Genomic DNA, 24,065 nt, shown 5'->3' on the forward strand with positions numbered 1-24,065 from the left:
ACCTGCTTTTTTTTTTTCAATATTCCTACTCACCTAACTTGCTAAAAGCTAGATTTAAAAAGCCTCCACATTGCAAGATAATGCTTCCTACTGCTAGTCTAAGTGTATGCTTTCAATTTCACAGCAGTAACACCATATTAAGCGTTAAGGAGAAGTTATAGAATATCAAAATTCCAAATTAGGAAACAGTAATGTTACTGTTTGATGGGAGAACATACAAACAAAAACAGAACACTCAAATCAATTTTTCTTAAACTGTAACTTTATTTGGAGCAGAATTTTCCTTAAGTAAAGTTAACGTTTTTAAACACCTTAGGACAAACTATTCAAAAAAGGAATATTTTATTTCAGAAGGGGTTTGAGTAAGTGGTTTTCTGTCCTCCTACCTTCCCATCATATGAATATTTGCTTTATAATTAAATATATTCTTAGTTACTCCCTTGTAATCAAACCAGGAGACTAAATTGCTGTCAGCATCGAAATATCCACATCAGAAGACTGTTCAGGTCATTTTAAATTCACATTAGCACAGTGACTGATAATACAGATTAACGTGATATTTGCCCCCAGTTTGTCTTCTATGAGTTTCCATGAGAAGGTCCTCACAATAAATTATATAAAATACAGTACTTTGGTTGGAAATTGTAAAAAATAATTCTAAAAATTAACCACATATATTAAACAAACAAGTTGCTACAGTATGCTTTAAATGATATAAAATAATTAGTATGTCAAACATTTTCTTATAAACACATTGCTTTGGATCATACATTGAGCTGAAACATACAGCCCGCATTCTTTTTCTCTCCTAAATGGCCCAGAACAAGGGCTTCATGCCACCTCGTGAAAAAACATGGCGCCTGTGAACTCCAACAGTACTGGTAATTCGTACTTAAGAACAAAACGATTCTTGCGTTACATGGGTTGCCTTGACTGTATTCAATTTTTGATGACTCCAGATGATGACATAGCGTCAGTTTATTAGACGTATATAGTCCTTTAGGCAAGAGATGTGTCTAAAAAATTGCTTAAAAATCAGTTTTCTTCCTATTTAAATCATACATGAGCTGGGTGAGGGCTTAGTAATTAATGGCAGCTTATTGTCAAATTAACAATCACACCAAGAGTAGCTTTTATGCCCATGCAACTTTCCCTGCAGTTCACACACATACCCTTTGGCATACCACTGTCACTGAAACTTTGGGCACTGTACCATTTCCTGACGTCCCAGAAAGCTTTCTGCCTGGAAATGAGGTACAGACGTGGATAGGTACAGTTAAACTCATCATTCTTCTTGGTGTCTTGCAGTAGATTTTGTAAGTCTATAGTAACTAAAAATATAGGCAACAGGTAGCATTTCATTTTCACTTAGCAAAATAATGGTGACTATTTGCTTCTATAGTAAACAGCTTGTATGCTCAATTTATCCTTTACCCGTTTCAGGGTGGGGGGAAAAGAGAACTTTATAGGATTTTGCTAGTTCTTTAGAATTGACATTGTTTTTTCAGCCTTCTAGTTTGCTCAATGCAGCGTCAGCTACTTGACTTGCAAATGAATAAACATGTTTTGCTTCCCAAGGGAAGTTGTTTGCTGATAAACAAATGAAAGCGGAAGAAGAAGAAAAGTGAAATATTTTCTGAATTTGGGCCCTACAAACGTAATAGAAAAACAATTTTATAATGTGTAATAACCAGGTAACTGGGTTTTTCAATTAAAAAAAAAATGTAATGACCTTAACATAAGCTAGAGGGCCAAGAATATGGTATTCACAATCCATCTGGTTCTCTAGGGGGTATTTACAATTTAAAACCAGCTTTCCAGCAAGCTGGGTAAGCTTTCAGATTAATTTACTTTTTATACATAATACAGAAAGGGGAAATAAATATTAACCTCATAGTAAAGGACTCATCTCTGAAAACACATTTTCTGCTGCTTGAGATAATGAGAATATAATACAGAAATGAATTCAGCTTCAAGTTGTGCTTACATATACATCTTTATTTCCTGAAGCTTTGCTGCCAGTTTGTTAACAGGAAAATATTACCTCTCAAATCCACACCCATCGTGTGCTTTTCTCATGCCCCCAGCGATCATGGTGCTTGGTCAGGTATATTTTTGAGCCAGACCCTCCAAAGCACAAATTACTCCCTGATGTTAGGTGAGGGCCCCTTGGGAACCAGCCTGATTTGTTCAAGCTACAACATATTATGAATACGTCAAAGCAAAAATTTACCAACTTATTAGGTTGAACCATATCAAGGTGCCGATATTCATTTTAACCGACAAAAATGACAATTTCATTGGCTCAACTTGCTATATCCTGGAACCAAATGACAGTGACTTGAGCCCTGCGAGAAGGTGAGTCAATATACTCAGGAGACTATGTCGCGTTTACAGATGGTGATCTTCTCTCTTGCCTTTCAGGCGACCATGAGTGGAGGCGAGTGTGCCCACAGAGGTGGATCAGAGTGGACGTTCTGTCTTTTTCTGTCTCCAAACTAGCTTTGTCATTTTCAAAATTGCTGTAAACATTCCTCTCAATGGAACAGCCTCTGCCCACCATATAGAGTTCTCACTGTTGAAAGAAACTACACAAGGGTTAAGAGTTCTTTGAATGTGGCACGTGACAGACACTGACATCATGGTAGCTGTGACTTCCCAGACCAGTGGGACCTCTGCCATCTATCTTTCCTGCTCCCCAGATTGCCATGAAAACCGAGCTAAACGCAACATTCTGAGGGTTAGGATAATAAAAAATCTTCTGCTGCTTTGAAACTTAGCTTTTGGATCATGTATCTTGGCAGGGATATAGTTTAAGTGACCGTGTTAACCTTTATGTGGAGAACATTTTGGCTTGAAAAGCTTCCTTTTTGTGGGTACTTATACAAGTTGATTTCAAAAATGGAAGAAAATAGAATATCATGGCATAGCTTGGTTTCAGCTGGATATCTCCAACCACCAAAAAGGGTGTTATAAACATTTCTAAAAATATTTACTTAGAGTTCTTTCATCTGGGGAGTAAAAAGAAAACAAAGTGAATTATGTAATAGTACTTTTAGAACAGCACAGCGGTATCAAAAAGTCAAACCAATAACATGGTATTGAGAACGGCAGATGGTCAGTTTTCTGGTGCTGAGGTCAGTCCAAAAAAGCCTAAAGTACCGAATATGCCACATTTAAAATTTAACCACTTCACAAATATCTGCACACACTGAGGGAAAAACCCTTTATCGTGTAGCCTTAAATTGCACCCCTGTTGCAATACTGCATCATTATTATTCTATTTTTAAAAATCTGTATAAAATATTATCTGGAACCCCAAAGGAAAATCAATTAATCTTTAAAAACTTCCTTACAAAGTTGACTGTATAAAATGCTAAAACATAATCCATATATACAAAATGCTGCTGTTTAAGAAAATAATGGGACCCAGTTTTAGAATAAAATAACTTTGTACAAAAAAGGTACTGCATTCAAATCAATATTAAAAAAAAAAACAAACTTTAAAAATGAATATTGAAATGTCTCAGTTCAGAAGAATAACTATAAACTGTTTGCTTTTCCACCATCTGAAAGTCTCTTGCAGGTAGAACACCAGCTGGCTGAGGGAGAGTGTCCTGCTGTCCCCTACAAAGGGCTTCGTGACAGTCATCGCCGAGATGCATACTTAGCAGCCCAGTCCGTCCGGCCGTGCACGGGCTGGGCAGCCGGAGGCCGGGGCAGCGAGCCGGGAGTGCTTCTAGGTTGGGTGTGGAAGAAAGGTCGCCCAGGATGAGGTCTCACAGCCTTCAGGGAAGAATAACCTGCAATAAAAGAAAAAGGTGGGTCTGACTGATACGGGACCCATGCAAACAAAGTGCAGCAAAGAGCATCCTGGTGACAAAAATATTAGCAAAGGAGAGTTGAAGAGCAGCCGCCTCTTCAGGGTCCTCCCTCCCAGTTAAGGACAACCCCATTCTATAGTGGTCAGGCCAGAATTACTGGTGTCATCCCTGACCCTTCTCTTTTTCTCAGATCCCACTTGTAATTTTCAGAAATCCTATTGGCTCTACCTTCCAAACCTACCCAAAACCTGGCCCAGGTCAACCATCACCACCGGCCCAGGCCAGCCTCATTCCTCACCTGGATAATCGTGACAGCCTCCTGGTTGGTTTCCCTACTTCCACCCTGCTCGCCCTTTCAGTCTAGTGACAACAGGGCTTGAGTGAGCCTGGAGATAGAAGTCAGATCCCCTCACTGCCCAGCTCAGAACCCTCCAGGGGCTTCCATGTGGCTCAGTCATGACGACGTGCTTACAGTGACCTGTGGGGGGCGCCCCCCATCACCTCTCTGACCTCCTCCTCCTGCTACCCTCCTCTTGTTCACACCATTCCTGCACTCCGCCTCCCTGCTGTTCCTTGCATCTACCAGGCCCATCCTACCTGGAGGCCCAGGCACTAAGAGCCTGCATTATAGGGCTTTCTTGCTCACCTCCTGTAGATCTTTACCCGATGGTTCCTTTGCAGTGAGGTCTTCTTTGGCTGCCCTGTGTAAAATGCATCTGCATCCCACACTCCCTACTCCCTGCTTTAGTTTCCCCTTAGCACTTTAGGAGCATCTTATTTGGTCTACTTATTGTCTGTAGAGTACAAGTTCCAGGAGGACAGGGAGTTTTGTGTCTCCTTCACTCGTGGACCCTAGGCCTACAAGGTCCAGCACAAAGCAGCTGTTTGATAACTGTTTGTTGAATCAATTCATGAATAATAATAATCTGAAATAGAACTTACCAGGGGAAGGGTCAGGTATAGGTGCCACGTGGACCCTCTGCACAGTAGAACCGATTTCTTTTTTCAGAAAGGAAGGGATATAGTTTCCAGCCAGTCCACTAGAACTTGTTGAGGTGGAACCAACTGATTTGCAAAAGGAAAAGCTTGTTACTGCCAAGACATGCACAGGACACCAATGGGGGTAAAGGACAGTGGGGCAGGACAATAGAGAACCAGGTTTTGACTTTCAGGGGAAAAGAATTAGGATAAAAACAGTGAATTCCGAGCAGAGCATTTCACCACACTACGCTGCTGGAAACGCTGGGGGATGGGGCGTGAGTGTGCAAGACGGTGCTGACCCTGTAGCCTGTACCCACAGGGAGGCTGGTAGGTTGGTTTGCTTAAAAAAAAGGGGAAATTTGGAATTTTCTGTTTGTAATAATAAGTTTAAGCTGTTCTGGAATTTTCTTTTTCTGCTCCATAATATACAAGAGTTAGCCTTCCATGTCAGTATATACAAATTCCAGAATATGGTTAAACCATAGCTCATTTAACCATTCTCTTATTGATCAGCATACAGGTTATGTTAATTATTTAGCTATTATAAGTAATTCTATGCTAAGTATTCTTGTCGAGAACCAGAAAATTAATCCTTATTAAAATATATTAAATACGTTCACTTTTTATGTCATTTCTGTCTTGAGACAGTTTTAAGGGCAGGAACTGGGTGCTATTCATCTTAGTGTTCCAGGCGGTTCATGGACAGCCTTACATATAGCAAGTAATCAATACGTATCAGATGGGTGAATGTGTATCTATAATCAAGGTGCACACGGAATAATGAAGAATGTTATACAAATGGAAGTTATATCCATTCGGAAGAGCTCATGAGGGGGAGAGCTGCTCTCTGTCTTCACAACACAGAGCATTCTTGGCAATTGCTCAAGGCAGAGCGGGAGCAAGGGTCTGAGCTCATGTGTGAGGAGCTGTGCTGGTCAGCCGGAGCACATTTTGCAATTTTGGTGACTAGACAGATAAGAAGAAAAATGGGAAGAGAATTTGAACAAGGAAGGAAAAAGACATAGATAGAGTCAGTAAACACAAGAAGATGCTCAACCCTCATTAGTCAATGGGGCATGCGGGTTGAAGCCACAGTAAGATGCCATTGCACACCCTCAGATGAGCACCCGTTGACAATCTCAACAGTACCAAGAGGCATCAAGGGCAGAGCACAACTCCCACACCCTGCTGGACAGCAGCTGGGCAAAGTCCAAGATGAACACAGCCTTTAAGCTAACACATTTACGTCATACCCAGAAACCTCACACATGCACACCACCTATAGGGGGCATCAATATTCACTCCGGTGCTCTAACTGTGAGAACTGTCAACAACTTACATGTTGGTCAAGAAGAGAAGGAATGAATAAATTATGTTCTAAGTGTCCATCAACAGATGAATGGATAAAGAAGACGTGGTATAGATATACAATGGAATACTACTCAGCCATAAGAAAGAACAAAATTTTGCCATTTGCAGCAATATGGATGGACTTGGAGGTCATTATACTAAGTGAAATAAATCAGATAAAGACAAATACCGTATGATATAACTTATATGTGGAATCTAAAACATATTAACAAAGAAACAAAATTGAGTTATTTGTAGTGAGGTGGATGGACTTAGAGTCTGTCATACAGAGTGAAGTACGTCAGAAAGAGAAAAACAAATACCATGTGCTAACACATATATATGGAATTAAAAAAAAAACGGTTATGAAGAATCTAGGGGAAGGGCAGGAATAAAGATGCAGACGTAGAGAATGGACTTGAGGACATGTGGAGGGGGAAGGGTAAGCTGGGATGAAGTGAAAGAGTGGCATGGACTTATATACACTACCAAATGTAAAATAGCTAGCTAGTGGGAAGCAGCCGCATAGCACAGGGAGATAAGCTCGGTGCTCTGTGACCACCTAGAGGGTTGGGATAGGGAGGGTGGGAGGGAGACGCAAGAGGGAGGGGATATGGGGATATATGTATACGTATAGCTGATTCACTTTGTTATAAAGCAGAAACTAACACACCATTGTAAAGCAATTATACTCCAATAAAGATATTTAAAAAAATATTAACAAACTAATGAATATAACAAAAGAAAAGCAGACAGATATAGAGAACTAGTGGTTGCCAGTGAGGAGAGGGAAGGGAGGAGGGGCAGTATACGGATAGGAGATTAAGAGGTATAAGCTATTAGGTATAAAATAAGCTACTATGGATATATTGCACAGCACGGGTAATATAGCTAATATTTTATAATAACTATAAGTGGAGCATAACCTTTAAAGATTGTGAATCACTACAGTGCACACCTGTAGCTTATATAATATTGAACAGCAGCTATACTTGAATTAAAAAAATTATATTCTAGTATGAATAATAAATCGTGGTATCATACACTTATATATATTGTATATGTAATACTATACATAATGTGATATATATTCTATGGGTGTAAAATTGCTGCATACGTAATATAATTATTAAAATGAGTGGAGAGCCAGGATTATATGCATATAAATTTTAAAACATGCGAAACCATACTAGGTATTTCTTGTATACTAAAAACAAAGCATGGGGCTTTCCTGGTGGCGCAGTGGTTGAGAGTCTGCCTGCCGATGCAGGGGACATGGGTTCGTGCCCTGGTCTGGGAAGATCCCACATGCTGCGGAGCGGCTGGGCCCGTGAGCCATGGCCGCTGAGCCTGTGCGTCCAGAGCCTGTGCTCCGCGACGGGAGAGGCCACAACTGTGAGAGGCCCACGTACCACAAAAAAAAAAATAAAAAAATACATGAACACGTAATGGACAAAGGCAGAGAGAAGAGAAGCCCAGATGTTTACTTGGCATGTGGAAGGCGAAGCAGCCCACAGCAGGGGAAGCTGTCTACTGGGCACGGGGTGTGTCTGCCTGGAGGACTTCTGAAATTCATCTGTCTATTATAAAAAGAGTAGGCAGGGGCTTCCAAACCGTCCACCTTCCAACCAGAAGGGGTTCTGATGCCCCGGGCTAAGGCTGGGCCATCAGACAGAAGGGAGAAGCCAGAGCAAGGCAGACCCAGTGAAGTGTGGCCCTGGAGGTCGCCCACCACAGAGCAGGGTCTCGGAATCCAGACCCGTAAGACTGTTTTTCCCTTGCACCAGGGAAGACTGCTCTCGTCCCCTGCTACTCTTGGCGGCAGAGCCGGAGGGAACTGGCGGAGTCCCCAAGGCCTGCTGCCAGGTGAGAGAGGGCAGCACGGGCCTGTGGAAAAGAGGCCCAGGGTTTTCACGCCAGAGAGGCCCTCGTGGTTCCACGGCTTGTCCCCCTGCCACATCCAGAGAATCTGCTTCTTATCATTTAGGGGTTAATCATCATTACTCACCTGAATTTATTTTGCTGACCACTGATACCATCCCTGAAGATTTTCCAGACAAACCAGAACTAGACCATGGATTAGATGGAATAAAATCCTTTCCTGGATTCGGGAGTATGCCGTTCCTTATATTTATTCCTAATAGGGAAGAAATGTTTTTCAAATGCAAAATTTATATTTAACCTTGCATCACATGTCAGAGATGAAACGAATGCAGAATCCAATTTGTCAAAGACTTCCCGTGTTTCAACAATCAAAGCAAAAACTGACCATGATGATGTCATCAGATAGGTGGCAGAGGAAAGATGCCATCTTCGGGGTGAGTGTGCTGTCTCACTGGTGGGTGGCCTGACAGACCTCAATTTCTACCAACAGATCTGTCCACGTCTGATGTCTTGACCACCTGGTGCAGTCCTGGGCTTCTGGGTCCCTTGGCCTTCCTACTCATCTGCCTTTGCAGACCACTGCCTTTCCGTCAGCTGCCCAAGTTCTTCTCTTGTCCCTCCACACCCCCAAGCCCAGCTCTGCAGCCCTCTGCTCTCCTCTTTCTGAATTCTGAGATTCCATCCTCTCAACCTGACATGGACTATTGGAGGTGACTCTGGTCTGTACCCATGACCCTCACCGACTCCCTCACGCCCAAGGCTGCCTTGACCTCAACTGCAAGCAAACCACTGCCCCCCCGGACCACCCACTTCCCACTCGTACCAGGCCTTGAAGGTAGCTTTCAGAACAGAAAACTTCAATTCATCCTTTACCCTCCTTCATCCCCTAGAGCCAAAAAGAAATAGCTCTCTCTGCCTGTGCTCACTGCAGCTGGAGTCTTTGCCCCCCCCATACCCTGTCATCTGGGAAGTGGCAGGCCAGTCTCCTAAGGCCACAGTGCCAAGCCTGATGAGGTCTGGCAGTATTTAGGAGGCCTGTTCCCAGTCAAGAGTGGGGAACCAGTGCAACAGCAGGGCCTCCATTCCCCGCCCTAGGTCTCCACCCTGGGTCTGAGCACCACTGTCCCCACCTGGACAACAGCGACAGCTTGTGGGCCCCTCACCCATGCAGCACACAGATGTCAAAAAAAGCACGTCAGTCCACCAGCTACGACCCTTCAAGAGCTTCCAGTGGCTCATGAAATAAAATCCAAATTTCTTATAAGACACCCAAAGATGCCTCACGCGTCTAACACCTCATTCTCTCTGACGGGGCTCGGGCCCTATGTTGGCCTCTCTCAAGCCAAGCCCTTTCTTGCCTGCAGGCCTCTGTACTGGCTGTTCCCTCTGCTCAGCATGTCTCTGTGCACGTGGAGTTCTTTCCCAATCGCTGGGGCCCAGGTCGGAGTCACTTGCTCAGAGAGGCCTTCCCCGACCACTCTGTCTAAAGTACTGCCTCTGCCCCCATTTCATCACCCTTAACGCCAGTTGTCACCATCTGTGGCTATGGTGTGTCCATTTATTTAGGGACTGTCTCCCACCACTAGAAAATACGAGGGTGAGGATACTGTCTACAGGCTGCTGGCTAAAGTCACTGCATAGCCTGTGATGTGAATGGAGGCCCTAGAGGTGGGCAGCCTAGTGGCCCCTCCTGGCTATTGTGTCCACCAGATTCTCAGTGCCCAGCATGGGACGCTGTGCAATACGGATTTACTGATGGAATGAATTTGAGAATGAACGGTTGGCTAACACTGTACGCTTAGAATACGGAGAATGCGAAGAGAGGTCTGGGTACCCTCCAACTACAATGTTTTCACTTAACCCCTGTGGTACAGCCACATGGGGTGACTAAGCTCCCATCTGCTTTCCTGAGAAAACACACAGGGCTGGTAGTTTCTGGAGAGACGTTGGGCAAGCTGCCTGGTTCTTCCTGGTTACTCCTTCCCTGGGGACTGGACCCGGTTTCCTCTACCAAATTTCTTATCTTAGGCAACTACAGAAGATAAGAATGTGAAGCCTGGGAATTCCCTGATGGTCCAGTGGTTAGGACTCCGCACTTCCACTGGTCAGGGAACTAAGATCCCGCATGCCATGTGGCCAAAAAAAAAAAGAAAGAAAAATGTGAAGCCTGGGCTTCAGCTAGTATTTCTATGGTGGTCCCACCAGTTCGGAAGAGAAGCCCCAAGCACTTGCAATCCAAAACAGGATCTTTGTGAACATGTGATTCCAGGGACACGATTTCTTATCAGCGATCAGAGCAGAGGCAGGACTGTTTATTACCAGGCAGGTACCGGGAGTGCTTCAGGTAGTGCTGCTTGGCCGCCGACCTCAAGGTGGGCGTGTCGCACCGGGGATAGGATGTCTGGGTTGGGGCACTATTTCCGGTGCCCACGGGCTCTGAGGGCTTCAGGTCCAGAACACTCTCAAATCTGAGTGGGGAGAAGATGGTTTTGGTCAGCACGAGCTGGGCAGCTCATCGGACGTAAAAATGACCTCACAGACCCCAGGTGCAGTCCGTGCACAGACAGGAGCCCACACTTGCCTGCACAGAGTCTCATCGCTCTGTCTCTTCTTGTTTTTCAGGTCAATCCTGGTGAACGATGGGCTGAAATCCGAGTCATCTAAGTCAGCCCAGCCATCAGAATCCTTTGCTAACCTGGAAACGAGACCCCACCTTCTCCTACTCTTTGGCTTGATCTCACCATTTTTGTGCTCCAGGCCAGTGAGAATTCTCTGTGTATACAAGGAGAGGGGGAAAAAAGCAATACTTGGCATTAACGGAGCTCACCCACGAGTAATCCCCATTCTGAACTTTCTCGGTTATGTAAAGGAGGGTTCTGGGGCGTTTCCTTCCCCAATATGCAATATACTGTTTATTGGAAAGGACAACGGTGGAAAACACAGTCCCGGACCTGTGTCATTCATCCTGCACAGATTACATCAGTTTTCATTCAATGGGGACGCTAAGCTGTGTAAGATAAGGATTTAAAAAAAGAAATTTAAGGTACTTCTCATGTATGAGGAAAGTGGCTGGATGCTGAAACAGGGCTCATCTCTGAAAGAGTTAGTGTGATTGACACTGTCCTAAATAGAATGTAAGAGAACATAGCTAAAGTGTCAGTCACCTGCTCTTTTATAGAAAACAATGCAATTAATGCCTTCTTTGCCTTCTCAGTAGACCTGGATCCTATTTAACTGCAGAATTAGCTACAGTAAGAAATTGCCAAACACCCACTGCTGCTGCAGGGGGGCGGGGGTAAAGGGGACAGTCTGGAGACACCATCCCTGTAACCTCATGCTGCCCTAGTCGGGAGCCGGCACTCACTGAGTGAATGCTAGTCGACAGATAAAGTATTATTTTTGCATAAAGGTGTTAGAAGATCAGATTCTCAGACAGCACTATAAGGCTAACGGAAACCAGACTCCCGTGTCAGATTATTATCTTATTGACTAACACTCACTGTTTCCTTTGGAACAGCAAGAGGAAAAGGAAGAGCTGGGCTCCATCAACAGCCTGGCATTACCAGCATCGACTGAGGGCACTGATAGGAATAATGATCTACAAATATTAGTGGGGCACTTGATGATTTTCAAAACATCTTCACAAGCAGCAGGACCTTTGATCCCCATGAACAGCCCTGTCTGGTGGGCAAGACAGGCATTAGGATCCTCCTTTTCCAGATTAGGACACTGAGTCCACAGGGGTCGATAATAACAATGACTAGCGCTCTCATTATCCACCCCTGTTTCACAGATGAGGGAGCGAGGAGCACAGAGGCCAGGTACCCTGCACAGGGTCACAAAGCTATGAAACAGCAGAGCCGAGATGCGAGACCCTAGTGGTCTGGGGCCGCGTCCAGCCTTCGGCCACCACCCCACGGCCAGGCCCCCAGGCGCGGCACTGTAATTCACAGGCAGAGCCAGAACTTGAACTTAGACCTTTAACTCCAAAGCCAAGGCTCTTTTCACAATTCCATGATATTGCAAAGACAGATCTATGATAATTAGACCTTATCTGCTGTAAAAGAAAATATTTCACTCAGTAAGCAGGGTCAGAGGAGGGACAGGCCAGACACAGGGCTCTCGAGCGAATCTGCCTGCTTACTGCCTGGGGATGCTTGGCGTGGAGGGATGGCAAGAGCAAAGGGCTTGGCTTGTCCTCTGGGAGGTGATCCGTCCTGGAAGCCTCGGCTTTGTAGGGGTATGTGAGATGCTGAGGGGGCTGGCTGGCTTGCTGCTGTCTCAAAGAAATGCGCGTGTGTGGCTTGGTTGGGGGCTGGGCAGGAGGGACCGGCTTTATGTGAGGCGGTGGGGCTGCCTTTTCCAGACCGTCCTTCTGTGGTCTTCCTGAATCCTGAAGGCTCTGTGTGGTGCTGCCCAGGGGGTGCCCAACCTGGAAGTAAGGATATCGAAGCGCCTGGAACGACACATAAGGCTGTTTTAGGAGAAGAATCTGGCCAGGAAGGTTGACACCATTCAGGGTTGCTGGCTAGATGTCACGAAACCGGTTTACTACAGTTGCTTAGCCCAAACCAATTATAAAACAGCAACCTGAATCTGTAACACCCTTTGTGAATTTCCTTATCTAAAATAGTGTAAAATGTACGGACTGGTTGCCACACTCAAATTACTTGGGTAAAGCACCCAGGTTCACTGCTATGCCCTTTGCTACTTCTGCCAGTATCCTGGCTTTGTAACTTATTTGCTGTGTGTCTTAAACATAATATTTCACCGTTCTAAGCCCATTTCTTCAGTCCATAGAAAGAAAAAAAATAAAATGGAGAGAGCCAAGTATAATGATCCAGGAAGACTCTGAAAAATCAAATATAAAATAAGCAGGTACAGATCAACAACAAGGATTTACTGTATAGCACAGGGAACTATCTCCAATATCTTGTAATAATCTGTAATGGAAAAGAAATGTATATAAAACTATCACTTTGCTGTACACCTGAAATTAACACAATATTGTCAATCAACTATACTTCAACTAAAAAAAAAATAAAATAAGCAGGTGCATCTGCTTTAACACCAGAAACGCCAAGAGTGTAATGCATGCTACAGTTAAACCTTGCCCATCAAGATAATCACGCTCTCTGGATCGCCGAGGGATAAATCTTAAAGTGCTGGGTTTGCAATTCTTTCTGAAATATTCCCTAGTCTTTTTGAGTGGAAGTCATTGAATACAACATAACCTTTCTCGATCAATCTGGGACATAGCTATAAACACCTGTAATGATAGTAAGTGTAGATACAGAGGCAAATAACATGGATACTCCCATAGTGGTCCTGGACCCTGATATCTAACTCGGAAAGTCTTCTCTGTAGTCCCAGGTATTTTTGCAAGTCTCAGCTGACTTGGGGGTATTTTTAGCTTTTCTGATACTATTCTTAAAAGTACACATTGCTCTCTTGGTTCCTGGGTTCCTTACAGAATCTTTTTCTTTTCATCTCTAAAAAACTTTACATTGTAAAAAACTGGGTTCATCAGAAAGCTTCCTTCCTGCCCTGAAACCATTTGTTTCTCCAACCTTCTTGAGCCACCCAGGGTCTTGGCTGTTCCTTCTTTGAGCCACTGGACAGCTGCTTTTCTCCCATTCCTTAATCCCCCCAGCCGTCAGCTCTCAGCTCTCACAAATTCTAACGTCATGTCGGCCCTATCTTCAAGTGCCCCTGTCACTGTCGCTCAGCCAAATCACTGACTCTGATTAGAACTGGTCACCTTTTTGATTCTCTGAGCAGTGGGATTATCAATGGTACAAGCTGAGAAGGGGCCAGGTACGACTACCACAAAAAGAAGCTGGCAGGAGGCCTGGCGGTGTTTGAAGCCCATGGCACTACATGTCTCTTTTGGGTGTACTTTATAATCTAAGTCAAAGTGGCCTTGGGGGAGGGCGGATTGGGAAAACAGGAGGTATGGAATTGGGAAAACAGAAGATGTGTCATCCACGTGACAGAACTGCCATTGATAGATAGTACCCTATCTGTACTAGTTACTGGTAGAGTTATTAAGGCAAATCACTTAAGCTTTCTTTTCTTTTTTTTTTTTTGCAAATCACTTATACTTCCTGAGATTCAGTTTTCTCATTTATAGAATGAAAACAGTTAACACCTATCTCATGGAGACTTCACAGCGTTAAAATCACATAAAAACATACTAAAGCATGTGCAAACTATAAAGTGCTATAAAATGCTAATTACATTTATTATCCTAGCTCTCTCTCTCTCTCTCTCTCTGTCATCTGTAAAATGAGTGATTTGGATCTTACAAGATATTTTCACTTTGAAACTGCCTTTCAACAACCAGTACTGCCTTATAAACAAACTGCTACATCATCTTAACTCATAGAGAATATATTTGAAAACATCTGCCAAAGACAGGTGGATATATGTTTATTTTCATTTTCACGTATACGGTGATATATGACGTGAATTGTATGGCAATCTTCAAAGCAATATATTGTTTACACCTTAACTACTTTAGACACAGACAGTTTCAAACTATTTTAAGTTCTTATACCTTATATAGTTCACCATTAGTGGTATTCAATACTAGTTTTCACACATAATGCCTAATAAAATACTTCCCATGAGATTTATAGGAATTATTCACAGTTAGACATGAACTTCGAGAGAAACGCATCCGAAGAAAATGGAAGGAAACCTGACTAGCTGTTGGCCGTTTCTTGGGATCCCACTGCAGCATGTCTCTCAGGAGATGAACTGCTTCGCTGCTGGCATTTGGAATCAGGGTCTTCAAGTTATTGGGCACACAGTGGGGCCAGCGGAAGTTCATAGCACTCGACAGTTGGTAGCCTTCAGGCCAGTCAGTCTGAAAGAAGGAAAAGGTAGAAAATCTCGCTCAGCCAATTGCTGTGATCGGACTTTATAATCTGGCATGTATGACGTGTCACTGCCACGTCCATACTAACTATGGTGGCGGTGGCGCTGTGGGTACTGAAATGCAGGAGGATGCTGACAGAGAGACACAAAGAACAGGAAGACTGGGGAACAGTGGGAAAGACACTGGATTTGCCATCAACTTTTTTTTTTTTTGGCTGAATCGCGTGGCTTGCAGGATCTTAGTTCCCTGACCAGGGATTGAACTTGGGCCACGGCAGTGAAAGCGCCAAGTCCTAACTACTGGACTGCCAGGGAAATCCCCATTCCAACTTATTTTATAACTTTAACACAAGACAGTTCACCTCTTGAGATTTGGGGGTTGAACCAAATTAGTATTTTCCCAATTGCGTTCCATGAGACATAGGTTTTAGAAACTGCTAATGAGATTTTTTGGGGGGAAAAAATAAAACAAAACACCTTGTTCTTGGTCAAATAAACTTGTGAAAGCCTCCATATTACTATATCCCCATCTTGGTGAGTCAAAGTACAAACGCTTAGAAACCCAGCAGCCAGGATAGCTATTAGTCTCAAGTCCTCCACTTTTTCATGCATCAGACCTACGGGGCACTCAGCGCTGGAGCGAATGACGGAAGGTGCTGAGCAATCAGTCTTTAAGATCCCTGTTAGCTCCAACAAACTCCTGTTTTATATGACACATTCTGATGTAATTGCTTTTAATTTTTTTAAAGTGAAGTGGCAGAATATATAGCTTGTATCATTCATTCACTTAGAATAGTTACCGAGGGCCTCCTATATACTTAATGTTGTTGGGTATCCAAAAAATAATCCAATATAAATCCTGTCCTTAAAGATATTATGGTCCGAAAGAGAAAGTAAGACATTTATTTTAAAAGCACAGTAATACAAAATAAAAAGTAACAAAGGTCACAAGAGAAGTAGAGATACAGTCATCCAGAGGAGGGACAGATTCCAGCAGGAGAGTTTGGAAATCTTGAAGAGGTGGCACTAATGATTCCGTCAGATAATTTTTCTTTTTTTGCAGTACGCGGGCCTCTCACTGTTGTGGCCTCTCCCGTTGCGGAGCACAGGCTCCGGATGCACAGGCTCAGCAGCCATGGCTCACGGGCCCAGCCGCTCCGCAGCACTTGGGATCTTCCCGGACCGGGGCACGAACCCGTGTCCCCTGCATCGGCAGGCAGACTCTCAACCACTGCGCCACCAGGGAAGCCCCCTTCAGATAATTAAAAAAAAATTTTTTGAGGGTCTGGTTTGTACCAGCAATGGTGCTAGAATGTGTAAAATAAATGCAAAAAGAAACACGAGACAAATCTGTTCCCTGAGTGAGCTTATGGTCCAGGAAACAGATTATGTACACATGATATACTAATAACACAGAACACAGCTGAACATGAAGAGATTAGAGGAATAGGGAGGAGAAAGATTACGAGGGTCTTGGAAGAAGAGTGGGACTGGGGCACATGAGACATGCACTTGGCAGAAGCGGGAGATTCTAGAGCACAGAGCCAGGAGGGGTGCAAGTGGCGGATAAGGGATTAGAGTTAGGGGGCTGGGCAGTAGATATTTTTAGGAGGGGAGGACAGTACCAGAGCTGTTCTTTAGGGCAATAAGTCTGGCCACAGACTGGAAGAAACGCTGGAGAGAAAAGACTTGAAGGCAGAAAGACTGGGGAGGTGTCCCCCTCCCCAGACACAGGCGGGCTTCAGTCTGAGATACCGGCTGGAGATAGCAGGATCTATGGGCCAACTGCTTGGATAAAGGGAAAGGGGAGCAAGGGAGAGAGGAAGAAGGTAAAACTGAAACTCAGCCTCAAGGCTAGGCTCTGGGATGTGATGGGACCACAGGCAGAAGTGGGGAATGAGCGAAGGAGGCTGGTTGGGGGCGAAACAAAAAGCAGTCTGGGGCTCCCCTCGTGGCGCAGTGGTTGAGAGTCCGCCTGCCGATGCAGGGGACGTGGGTTCGTGCCCCAGTCCGGGAGGATCCCGCATGCCGCAGAGCGGCTGGGCCTGTGAGCCATGGCCGCTGAGCCTGCGCGTCTGGAGCCTGTGCTCTGCAACGGGAGCTGGAGAGGCCACAACAGGGAGAGGCCCGCGTAAGCAGTCTGGGTCAGACGTGCTGAGTTGGAGGTAAGGGTGAGGGTGTCAGGGAAACATCCCAGAGAAAGATGTAAATTTGTGACCAGAGTTATAAAGGAAAGGGGGAGGGCTACAGATCACATTAGGAGACGTCTGCACGGATAAGAGTTGTAGCCACGAGAACGCAGAAGCTCTGCAAGCGAGCGGAGAGGACGCGGGCAGAAAAGCAGAGGAAGCCAGGACGTCTTCCACTGCAGGGTAGGAGAAGGGCGTGGAGGACTACCCAGGGCGAGGAAGATCCAGAACGAGCCGGTGCTGCCCAGGGCAGGGGGCAGGGAACACAGGAAGCTGCAGCTTTGTCCCACAGGCCTTTGTCCCACCTCATTACCTTTTTGGGTGTCCCCAGCACTTGGCAGATTTTGAAGATTGTGTCGATCTCACTGGCCCCGGGGAAGAGTGGCCGGAGGGTGTACACCTCTGCCATGATGCAGCCCACGGCCCAGATGTCGATGGGGGAGCTGTAGTTTGTGGACCGCAGGAGCACCTCTGGGGCCCGGTACCTGCAAGACCAAGGAGAAGCTAGTTCCACACCTGCCAGTCAGAAGCAAACTAAAAACACACTCAGCTCCTCAGAGTGTTTCTGTATTTCTGTTTTCTGTCTAGTTCAGGGCGGTGCACGGACTCATCAAGCAACAGCTGTAGCTGCAGTGTAAAGCTGGACTCCTCTGCTTCACAGGTTTTCTATGGAGCATTTCTCGACAGGCCTCTGCTCTATAGCATTTTCGAGAAATACAGACAGTGAGAGAGAAGAGGAAAAGAGCGAGTGAGAGAGGAGGGAAAAGGAGCGAGAGAGAATATAGAGCTAGTGGTCTGTAGGCTCTTCTTGGTCATGGCCAACTGCTTAAATCAAATTCTTAGGGCCTGAAAGTTTTAATAACACCAACTGGCTGATTTTCAGACAGGTCTTTGGAGAATCTTTTATACAACTCTTTTAGGAAAAGGTCTTCTGGAAGCTCTATATACAGAATATTATTTAGATTATGGAAAAGCACAAGGGACTTCCTTTTTAAAAAAGTTTTTTATTGAAGTATATTTGATTTACAGTGTGTGTTAGTGTCTGTTGTACAGCAAAGTGATTCAGATACATATATTCTTTTTCAGATTCTTTTCCATTATAGTTTATTACAAGATATTGAATATAGTTCCCTGTTGGACTTCCTTCTAAAATTGTTTACAACACAAGCTTTTTTAAAAAAAATAAATTTATTTATTTTAATTTTATTTATTTTTGGTTGCGTTGGGTCTTTGTTACCACGCATGGGTTTTCTCTAGTTGCGGTGAGCAGGGGCTACTCTTTGTTGTGGTGTGTGGGCGTCTCACTGCGGTGGCTTCTCTTGTTGCGGAGCACGGGCTCTAGGCGTGCGGGCTTCAGTAGTTGTGGCTCAGGGCTCTAGAGCACGGGCTCAGTAGTTGTGGTGCACGGGCTTGGTTGCTCCACAGCATGTGGGATCTTCCCGGGTCAGGGCTCAAACCCGTGTCCCCTGCACTGGCAGGCAGATTTTTAACCACTGTGCCACCAGGGAAGCCCCTATAATACAAGCTTTTAGGCTTGTACAATGCCAACATTCCTACACATATGTGTTTCAAATGGTGTTCTTAGTGGAAAATTAGTATTTGTGACAATAATATCCTCAGTATAATCACATGGTCTTTAAATGGTCTTTAAAAATAAGAAATGCAGGGCTTCCCTGGTGGTGCAGTGGTTGAGAGTCCGCCTGCCGATTCAGGGGACGCGGGTTCGTGCCCCGGTCTGGGAGGATCCCACGTGCCGCGGAGCGGCTGGTCCCGTGAGCCATGGCCACCGAGCCTGCGCGGACGGAGCCTGTGCTCCGCAACGGGAGAGGCCACAGCAGTGAGAGGCCCGCGTACCGCAAAAAAAAAAAAAAAAAAAAAAAAAAAAGAAATGCAAACATTAATATTATCCTCAGTATAATGGTATATTTTTAAAGAAGTGCAATTAAATCCTTTGAGGAAGATGGTACTCACCATCTGGTAGATACATAGTCCGTGTATGGAGGTCTTGATCGGATTTCTCGGGCCAATCCAAAGTCTGCAATTTTCACGAGTTCGGGTCCCATACAGAGGAGGTTCTCCGGCTTTAAGTCCCGATGGAAGAAGCCTGCGGAGGTGGTGGAGAAGGAATTCAGAGGCAAGATCGTGCCTGCATTACTCTTTGCAGCTGTATTGCTCTTTTCATGACAGTGATAGTCTGGTAGGACACTGAAGGCTCTGTACATTCATCCCAATGGTAATGCAGAGCCCTTTGGACCATTCATCTCCCCTTGACAAATACAAAAATGTCGAATCATTCAAAAGTTGATCTTCATAATTTTTTTCCAAGAGAGCAAACTTCTTTTAAAATATCAAAACTCCATTATGGGCTGAGATAACTTGGCAAAAAGAAATTGTCACTCAAAGAAAAAAATATCATGCCTACCCTACCCCAGTCAGCCAGAAAGAATTTGAGGTTAAAACCATTTCAAAAGACAAGTCTTATGGCTACTGAGAGTTTACAGCACAGCAAAAACACAATCACATTTTTGGTTTAAGAAACAAGGGATTTATGAATAGGACCTACTCGTATATGAGATTCTGGTGTGTGTTGCAACAAATGTTTAAATGTCAAATACTGATGACTTTGCCCAGTAAAGAAGCACAGGGGTACATCTGTAATTCGCATTGTGAAAGGCAGAGATAACTCACGGGATGGGAAGCCTGTCTCAGCTACCGCAGGGCTTTGGGGGTACATGTAGGAGAGACTCAAACACCCACTGATCAGTATCCCATGCCTCTGAAGACCCCAAACCTTCCTCTTGCCGAGAGCACCACTGACAGACATCATTCGACCTGAGTCTAAGTCTCAATGGGTCATCAAAACCGGAAATACAGCTGTGTCAGCGCTGCTGACGGGGTTACTGGTTACCTGCCCCCATCACCAATGTTGTGAAGCTGGATTCTACGAGCGCATTTATGGGAGGAAGGAAGAGCTCTCACTGAAGACGCCGGCTATTCCTCACCCACCTCTGTGCCGATGTGCTCGAGTCTGCATCTCTAACGTGCCTGCTCAATCCTCTCCAGACCTGTGTCTCTGATGGGACAGCAGCTGATGTCACTGTCACCCTTGCATTGACCTGTCCCAAACCACTCTTCTCCTCTCCCAAATTATCTCTCCTTCTTGAACATTTGATATGACATCCAGGTAGCTGGATCCATCTGTCCCCAGACAGTAATGGAGCTGTGTCACATTTTCCATCAAAATACCTCCTGTCTGTCCTTTCTGCCCTTTCTCTGACTTAAAAATGCAAGCAGTTATGAGAATGGGATCTTTTGCCAGTGCATCCAGCAAGGCTCCCGTGGCCCCTAAAACATATGACCTGCGAGACCGATGGTCTCTCTTCCTAAACACTCAGAGCATCCAAAGCATGAAAAAGAGAGATGGCAGACATCATTTTCTTACCGAACAGATGGGAAAAGTGAGCCATGGGGGTAGCGGGGGATGAATTAGTCACGATCCTACCAAGAAGTGTGTCAGAGCTCTCGCCCTATCCGGCTCTGTTCTGTCTCTGTCGATCCAGACAGCCAAATCTTGATTTGTGGTGCTGGGCCTCTCAAGTCCACATTCACCCTGTCTCTCCTCTTAGACTCCCTTTTTCTCCTCTAGTTGGGCTACACTGTTGTTTCCAAACATAAGTGGCATTTCTCTGATAATGAAATGTCCTCCACCCCCAGGCCCCACTGCAACTCCCCCTGCCACCATCTATATAACACCCACTCAACAAACCTGCATCTTCTCCCTGTTCAGTTCATCCTATCACATCAACTATACTCAGATACAAGCATCATTCTTGGACTCCAGACCTTGGACCTTGCTTCCACCCAGGTCACGCTCCAGTACACACTGACCACCTCCTCCCATCGGTCAAGCTTTATCCTTTCCCTGCTAACTCATCTTTAATTCTACTTCCACAGAGAACATGGGCACTAATGAAATGAGGAGAGAGAAGATTCTGGTTCCCCATTTATCCCTCTAAGCAGCTTTCCTTTCTATGGCTCATACTTCAGGCCCAATATAAACTATCAGAGGGAAAATGGCTAGGAAAAAAAGTTGAACTGCAAACAGACTCTTTAAAAGTGACTGATGAAAACTGTATTTGTCAGTTGACATATGTCACCTGTTATACTGTATTCGAGGATAAGCCTTTATAACTAGGAAGCATTTGTGAATATGTCTGTAGAATATCTGGCCCTCTGTTCTTTTCATTACTGAATAATAGCAATAATTATTATCAGCCTTATACCCATGGGTTCTATTCCTTGGTAATTTAAGGTATAAGACCCTCTTGTCACGTACCTTTACTTTTCATCTCTATTTTAACGAAGCATCACGATTTTATCACTATGAGAGGAAACGCTGCACAGTGGTTAAGTGTCTAGACCGATCGGGTTGCCTGATTTCAAATCTGGCTGGAAAATCACTTAACCTCTCTGTGCTTCACTTTCCTCCTCTGTAAAATGGGGAAGTAACAGCATCTACCTCATGGGGTTGTTTTGCAGGATTCAGCGTGTTAATATTTGTAGAGCTTTCAGTGCAGCGCTTGGCACATCTGCACCTTGCAAGAGCTTGTCACTGTTAGTAGTACGAATCCTCTCATTTTATCTTCCCCACAACCTGGCAAGGGGGACAGGCAGACACGGCTCCATTTGTTGCAGATAAGAATTAAGGCTCGCGAGGCCGGTGACTGCCCACCCCCCCCCCACCCCCCTCCGGGGCCCCCCCGCCTGTGAGGAGGTGGCACTAAGTTCTGATCTGACTCCTGGCTGGGCACGTGTTCTGCTGATGTGTGCACTCAGGCTTGTAACAATGAGCCCACGTCACCCTCTGAGCTTCTGATTCACAGTGGAAACCCTTATTGCTGGGTTATTCAGAGATCAGGCAACAGCAAAGTGCTGTTAACACAGAATCTTCCTGTTCGAAACTGTTTGGCTTTCAGAACACAGGAACAGACCTCCAATTTAATTTCAGGGTACCCCATGCCAGTCGAATAACAGAGGGATTTTCTCTTTCATCCTGGCAGAAAATGCGTTGTGCTTCGTTTTTTTATTAACAACCCTTGGGCAAGAAAAACATCAAGCCACAAAGAAGGCTTTCTCCCCTCCACATTCTGTTCATGAGGAATCTGATAGGAATATAGGGAAATAACCAGAGAATACTTAAACATTATGAATTTCTGTAGCACAACTTCCTGCTAGGGAAGTTGTAATTTCACAGGTATTACTGAATTTAAACCCACAGTGCTTTTATCAATAAGGCCAGGAGGACAGCAACACATAGAAAGGCCAAGGGCTGACTCAAGGTCACGCACAGCAAGACAGTGGTGAAACGTGGTAGCAGAGAACCACCTCTTGGGGCCAAACATTGTCCTTTAAGCCACCTAAGGCATTCTGGATTTCCTGCATGGATATTTGTAAGGGCAGGGCAAGGATGAAACACGGTTTGCATTAATTATTTAATTCCTGCAAAGTATATCTCCTTTGGCATTGCTCGATCAGCACCAAGTGGAGCTGAGTTTTCATTCCCTGTGGGGGGGAAGCAGTCACTGACATGAACCATGGCCATGGCAACCACCTGCAGCTCTGTTCTCTGCTCCCAAAGGAGTCCACTCCCAGGGACAGAATGCACCTTCTCACAGTGAGAACCAGACAACAGGGAAGAGCCTGACACTCACAAGACAAATCTGCAAAGTGCTTTTGATTATTTCTTTTCCGTGACTGGAGGAAAAGAACAACATAAAGCTCCAAAGTTAAGTCAACACCGTATGAAAACCATTCAAAGCTTTCAAAAATCATTTATCAATGAAAATGCGATAGAACCTGCAAAGTGAATATCCATCCCACCTCCAACTACTATCACCACTTTCTTCATTTCTTGTTCTCTGTTCTCTGTGAGAAGAGACAGGTTTTTCTAGAGAAGTGTAGCAAACGGGCACAGATACGGGAGCTAATCTCCGCTCTACTGCTTTAATGCAGTGGCGTCTTTGGCAGGTCTTTAAACCTCTCTGAACCTCAGTTTCCTCTTCTTTGAAAGGAATAGATACCATCTGTCCTCTCTACCTGAGAAACTGGCAAGGAAACAAATAAGGTAACGGATGAAATGATATTAAGCTCAGACTAGGACTGGCACTTAGCTGGGGGAGAGTGTCCACAAGAATCTTAGGGAGAAGCATGGTGCTGGGGTTAGAAAAGCGAAGGAGGTCTGACCGTCCTAAACTGAGCTTTCCCTTCCACCATTTCTGAACACAATCAGAGTATGTAAGGTGTGCAAGGAAGACTGACAGTGCAGAGTTTCAAAGAGGTGTTTTGACACAATAATTTAGGGATGCTAAATTACTGGATACGAATATGTACTCTGTGTGTGTGTGTGCATACATGTGCATTTGTGGGTATTGGGGGGAGAGTGTATGTGTAGGTGCACATGTGCATGTGTACACGCAGATGTGTGCGTGTGTATGCCCAAGTATGGGTGCGTGTGTGTGCGTGTGCCTCTGCGTTGATTTGATGGGATTTGGTAGAGACCTGGATAAAAGGATACAAGTTCTTTCTGGCAACAACTATCTGAGTCTCACAAAAAGCAACAAAAAGGAAAGGAAGAGAAAGCCAACACGTATCAACTTTCTTATAGATCCACCATGCCGTTCCCAGTACTGAGCAAAGAGCCCCAGTAACTGAGACACTATGACGGGTCCCTATGTGAAAACTTCTGGTTGGCCTTTCTCTTTGGAGAATCCCTTTGATTTCTCACCATTTCTTTTTCCTGGGCTCTCAGATCTAGTAAGTGCCTCTTCTCCTCCTACTTGTCCCTAAAGACACCATACCAGAAGTTTTCAGCATTTTGCAGACTCATACCATCCCTTGGGAAATTCTTGTGGCAAAAGTGCTCCTTCTACCCGTGTCAGTGGAATCAGAGATACCT

At 44.8% G+C, this 24,065-nt stretch overlaps 1 protein-coding gene across 1 annotated transcript in view; it reads right to left on the reverse strand.

Moving 5' to 3' along the window:
- Positions 1–240: 240 nt before the first annotated feature.
- CILK1 (ciliogenesis associated kinase 1) overlaps positions 241–24,065 on the reverse strand; it is a 52,998-nt gene continuing 29,173 nt past the window's right edge. Inside the window, exons 6-14 of the mRNA XM_027127509.1 lie at positions 19,082–19,214; positions 17,424–17,595; positions 14,743–14,910; positions 12,184–12,495; positions 10,621–10,811; positions 10,359–10,507; positions 8,164–8,292; positions 4,767–4,889; positions 241–3,803 (exon numbers count right to left, since the gene is read on the reverse strand). Coding sequence (XP_026983310.1) covers positions 3,649–3,803; positions 4,767–4,889; positions 8,164–8,292; positions 10,359–10,507; positions 10,621–10,811; positions 12,184–12,495; positions 14,743–14,910; positions 17,424–17,595; positions 19,082–19,214 — 1,532 coding nt within the window. The 3' untranslated portion in view covers positions 241–3,648. The remainder of the gene's footprint in view (positions 3,804–4,766; positions 4,890–8,163; positions 8,293–10,358; positions 10,508–10,620; positions 10,812–12,183; positions 12,496–14,742; positions 14,911–17,423; positions 17,596–19,081; positions 19,215–24,065) is intronic.

This window comes from Aethalodelphis obliquidens, unplaced genomic scaffold (assembly GCF_003676395.1).
Source record: "Aethalodelphis obliquidens isolate GAN/ISIS:26980383/991018 unplaced genomic scaffold, ASM367639v1 scaffold31, whole genome shotgun sequence".
Classification (NCBI taxonomy): domain Eukaryota; kingdom Metazoa; phylum Chordata; class Mammalia; order Artiodactyla; family Delphinidae; genus Aethalodelphis; species Aethalodelphis obliquidens.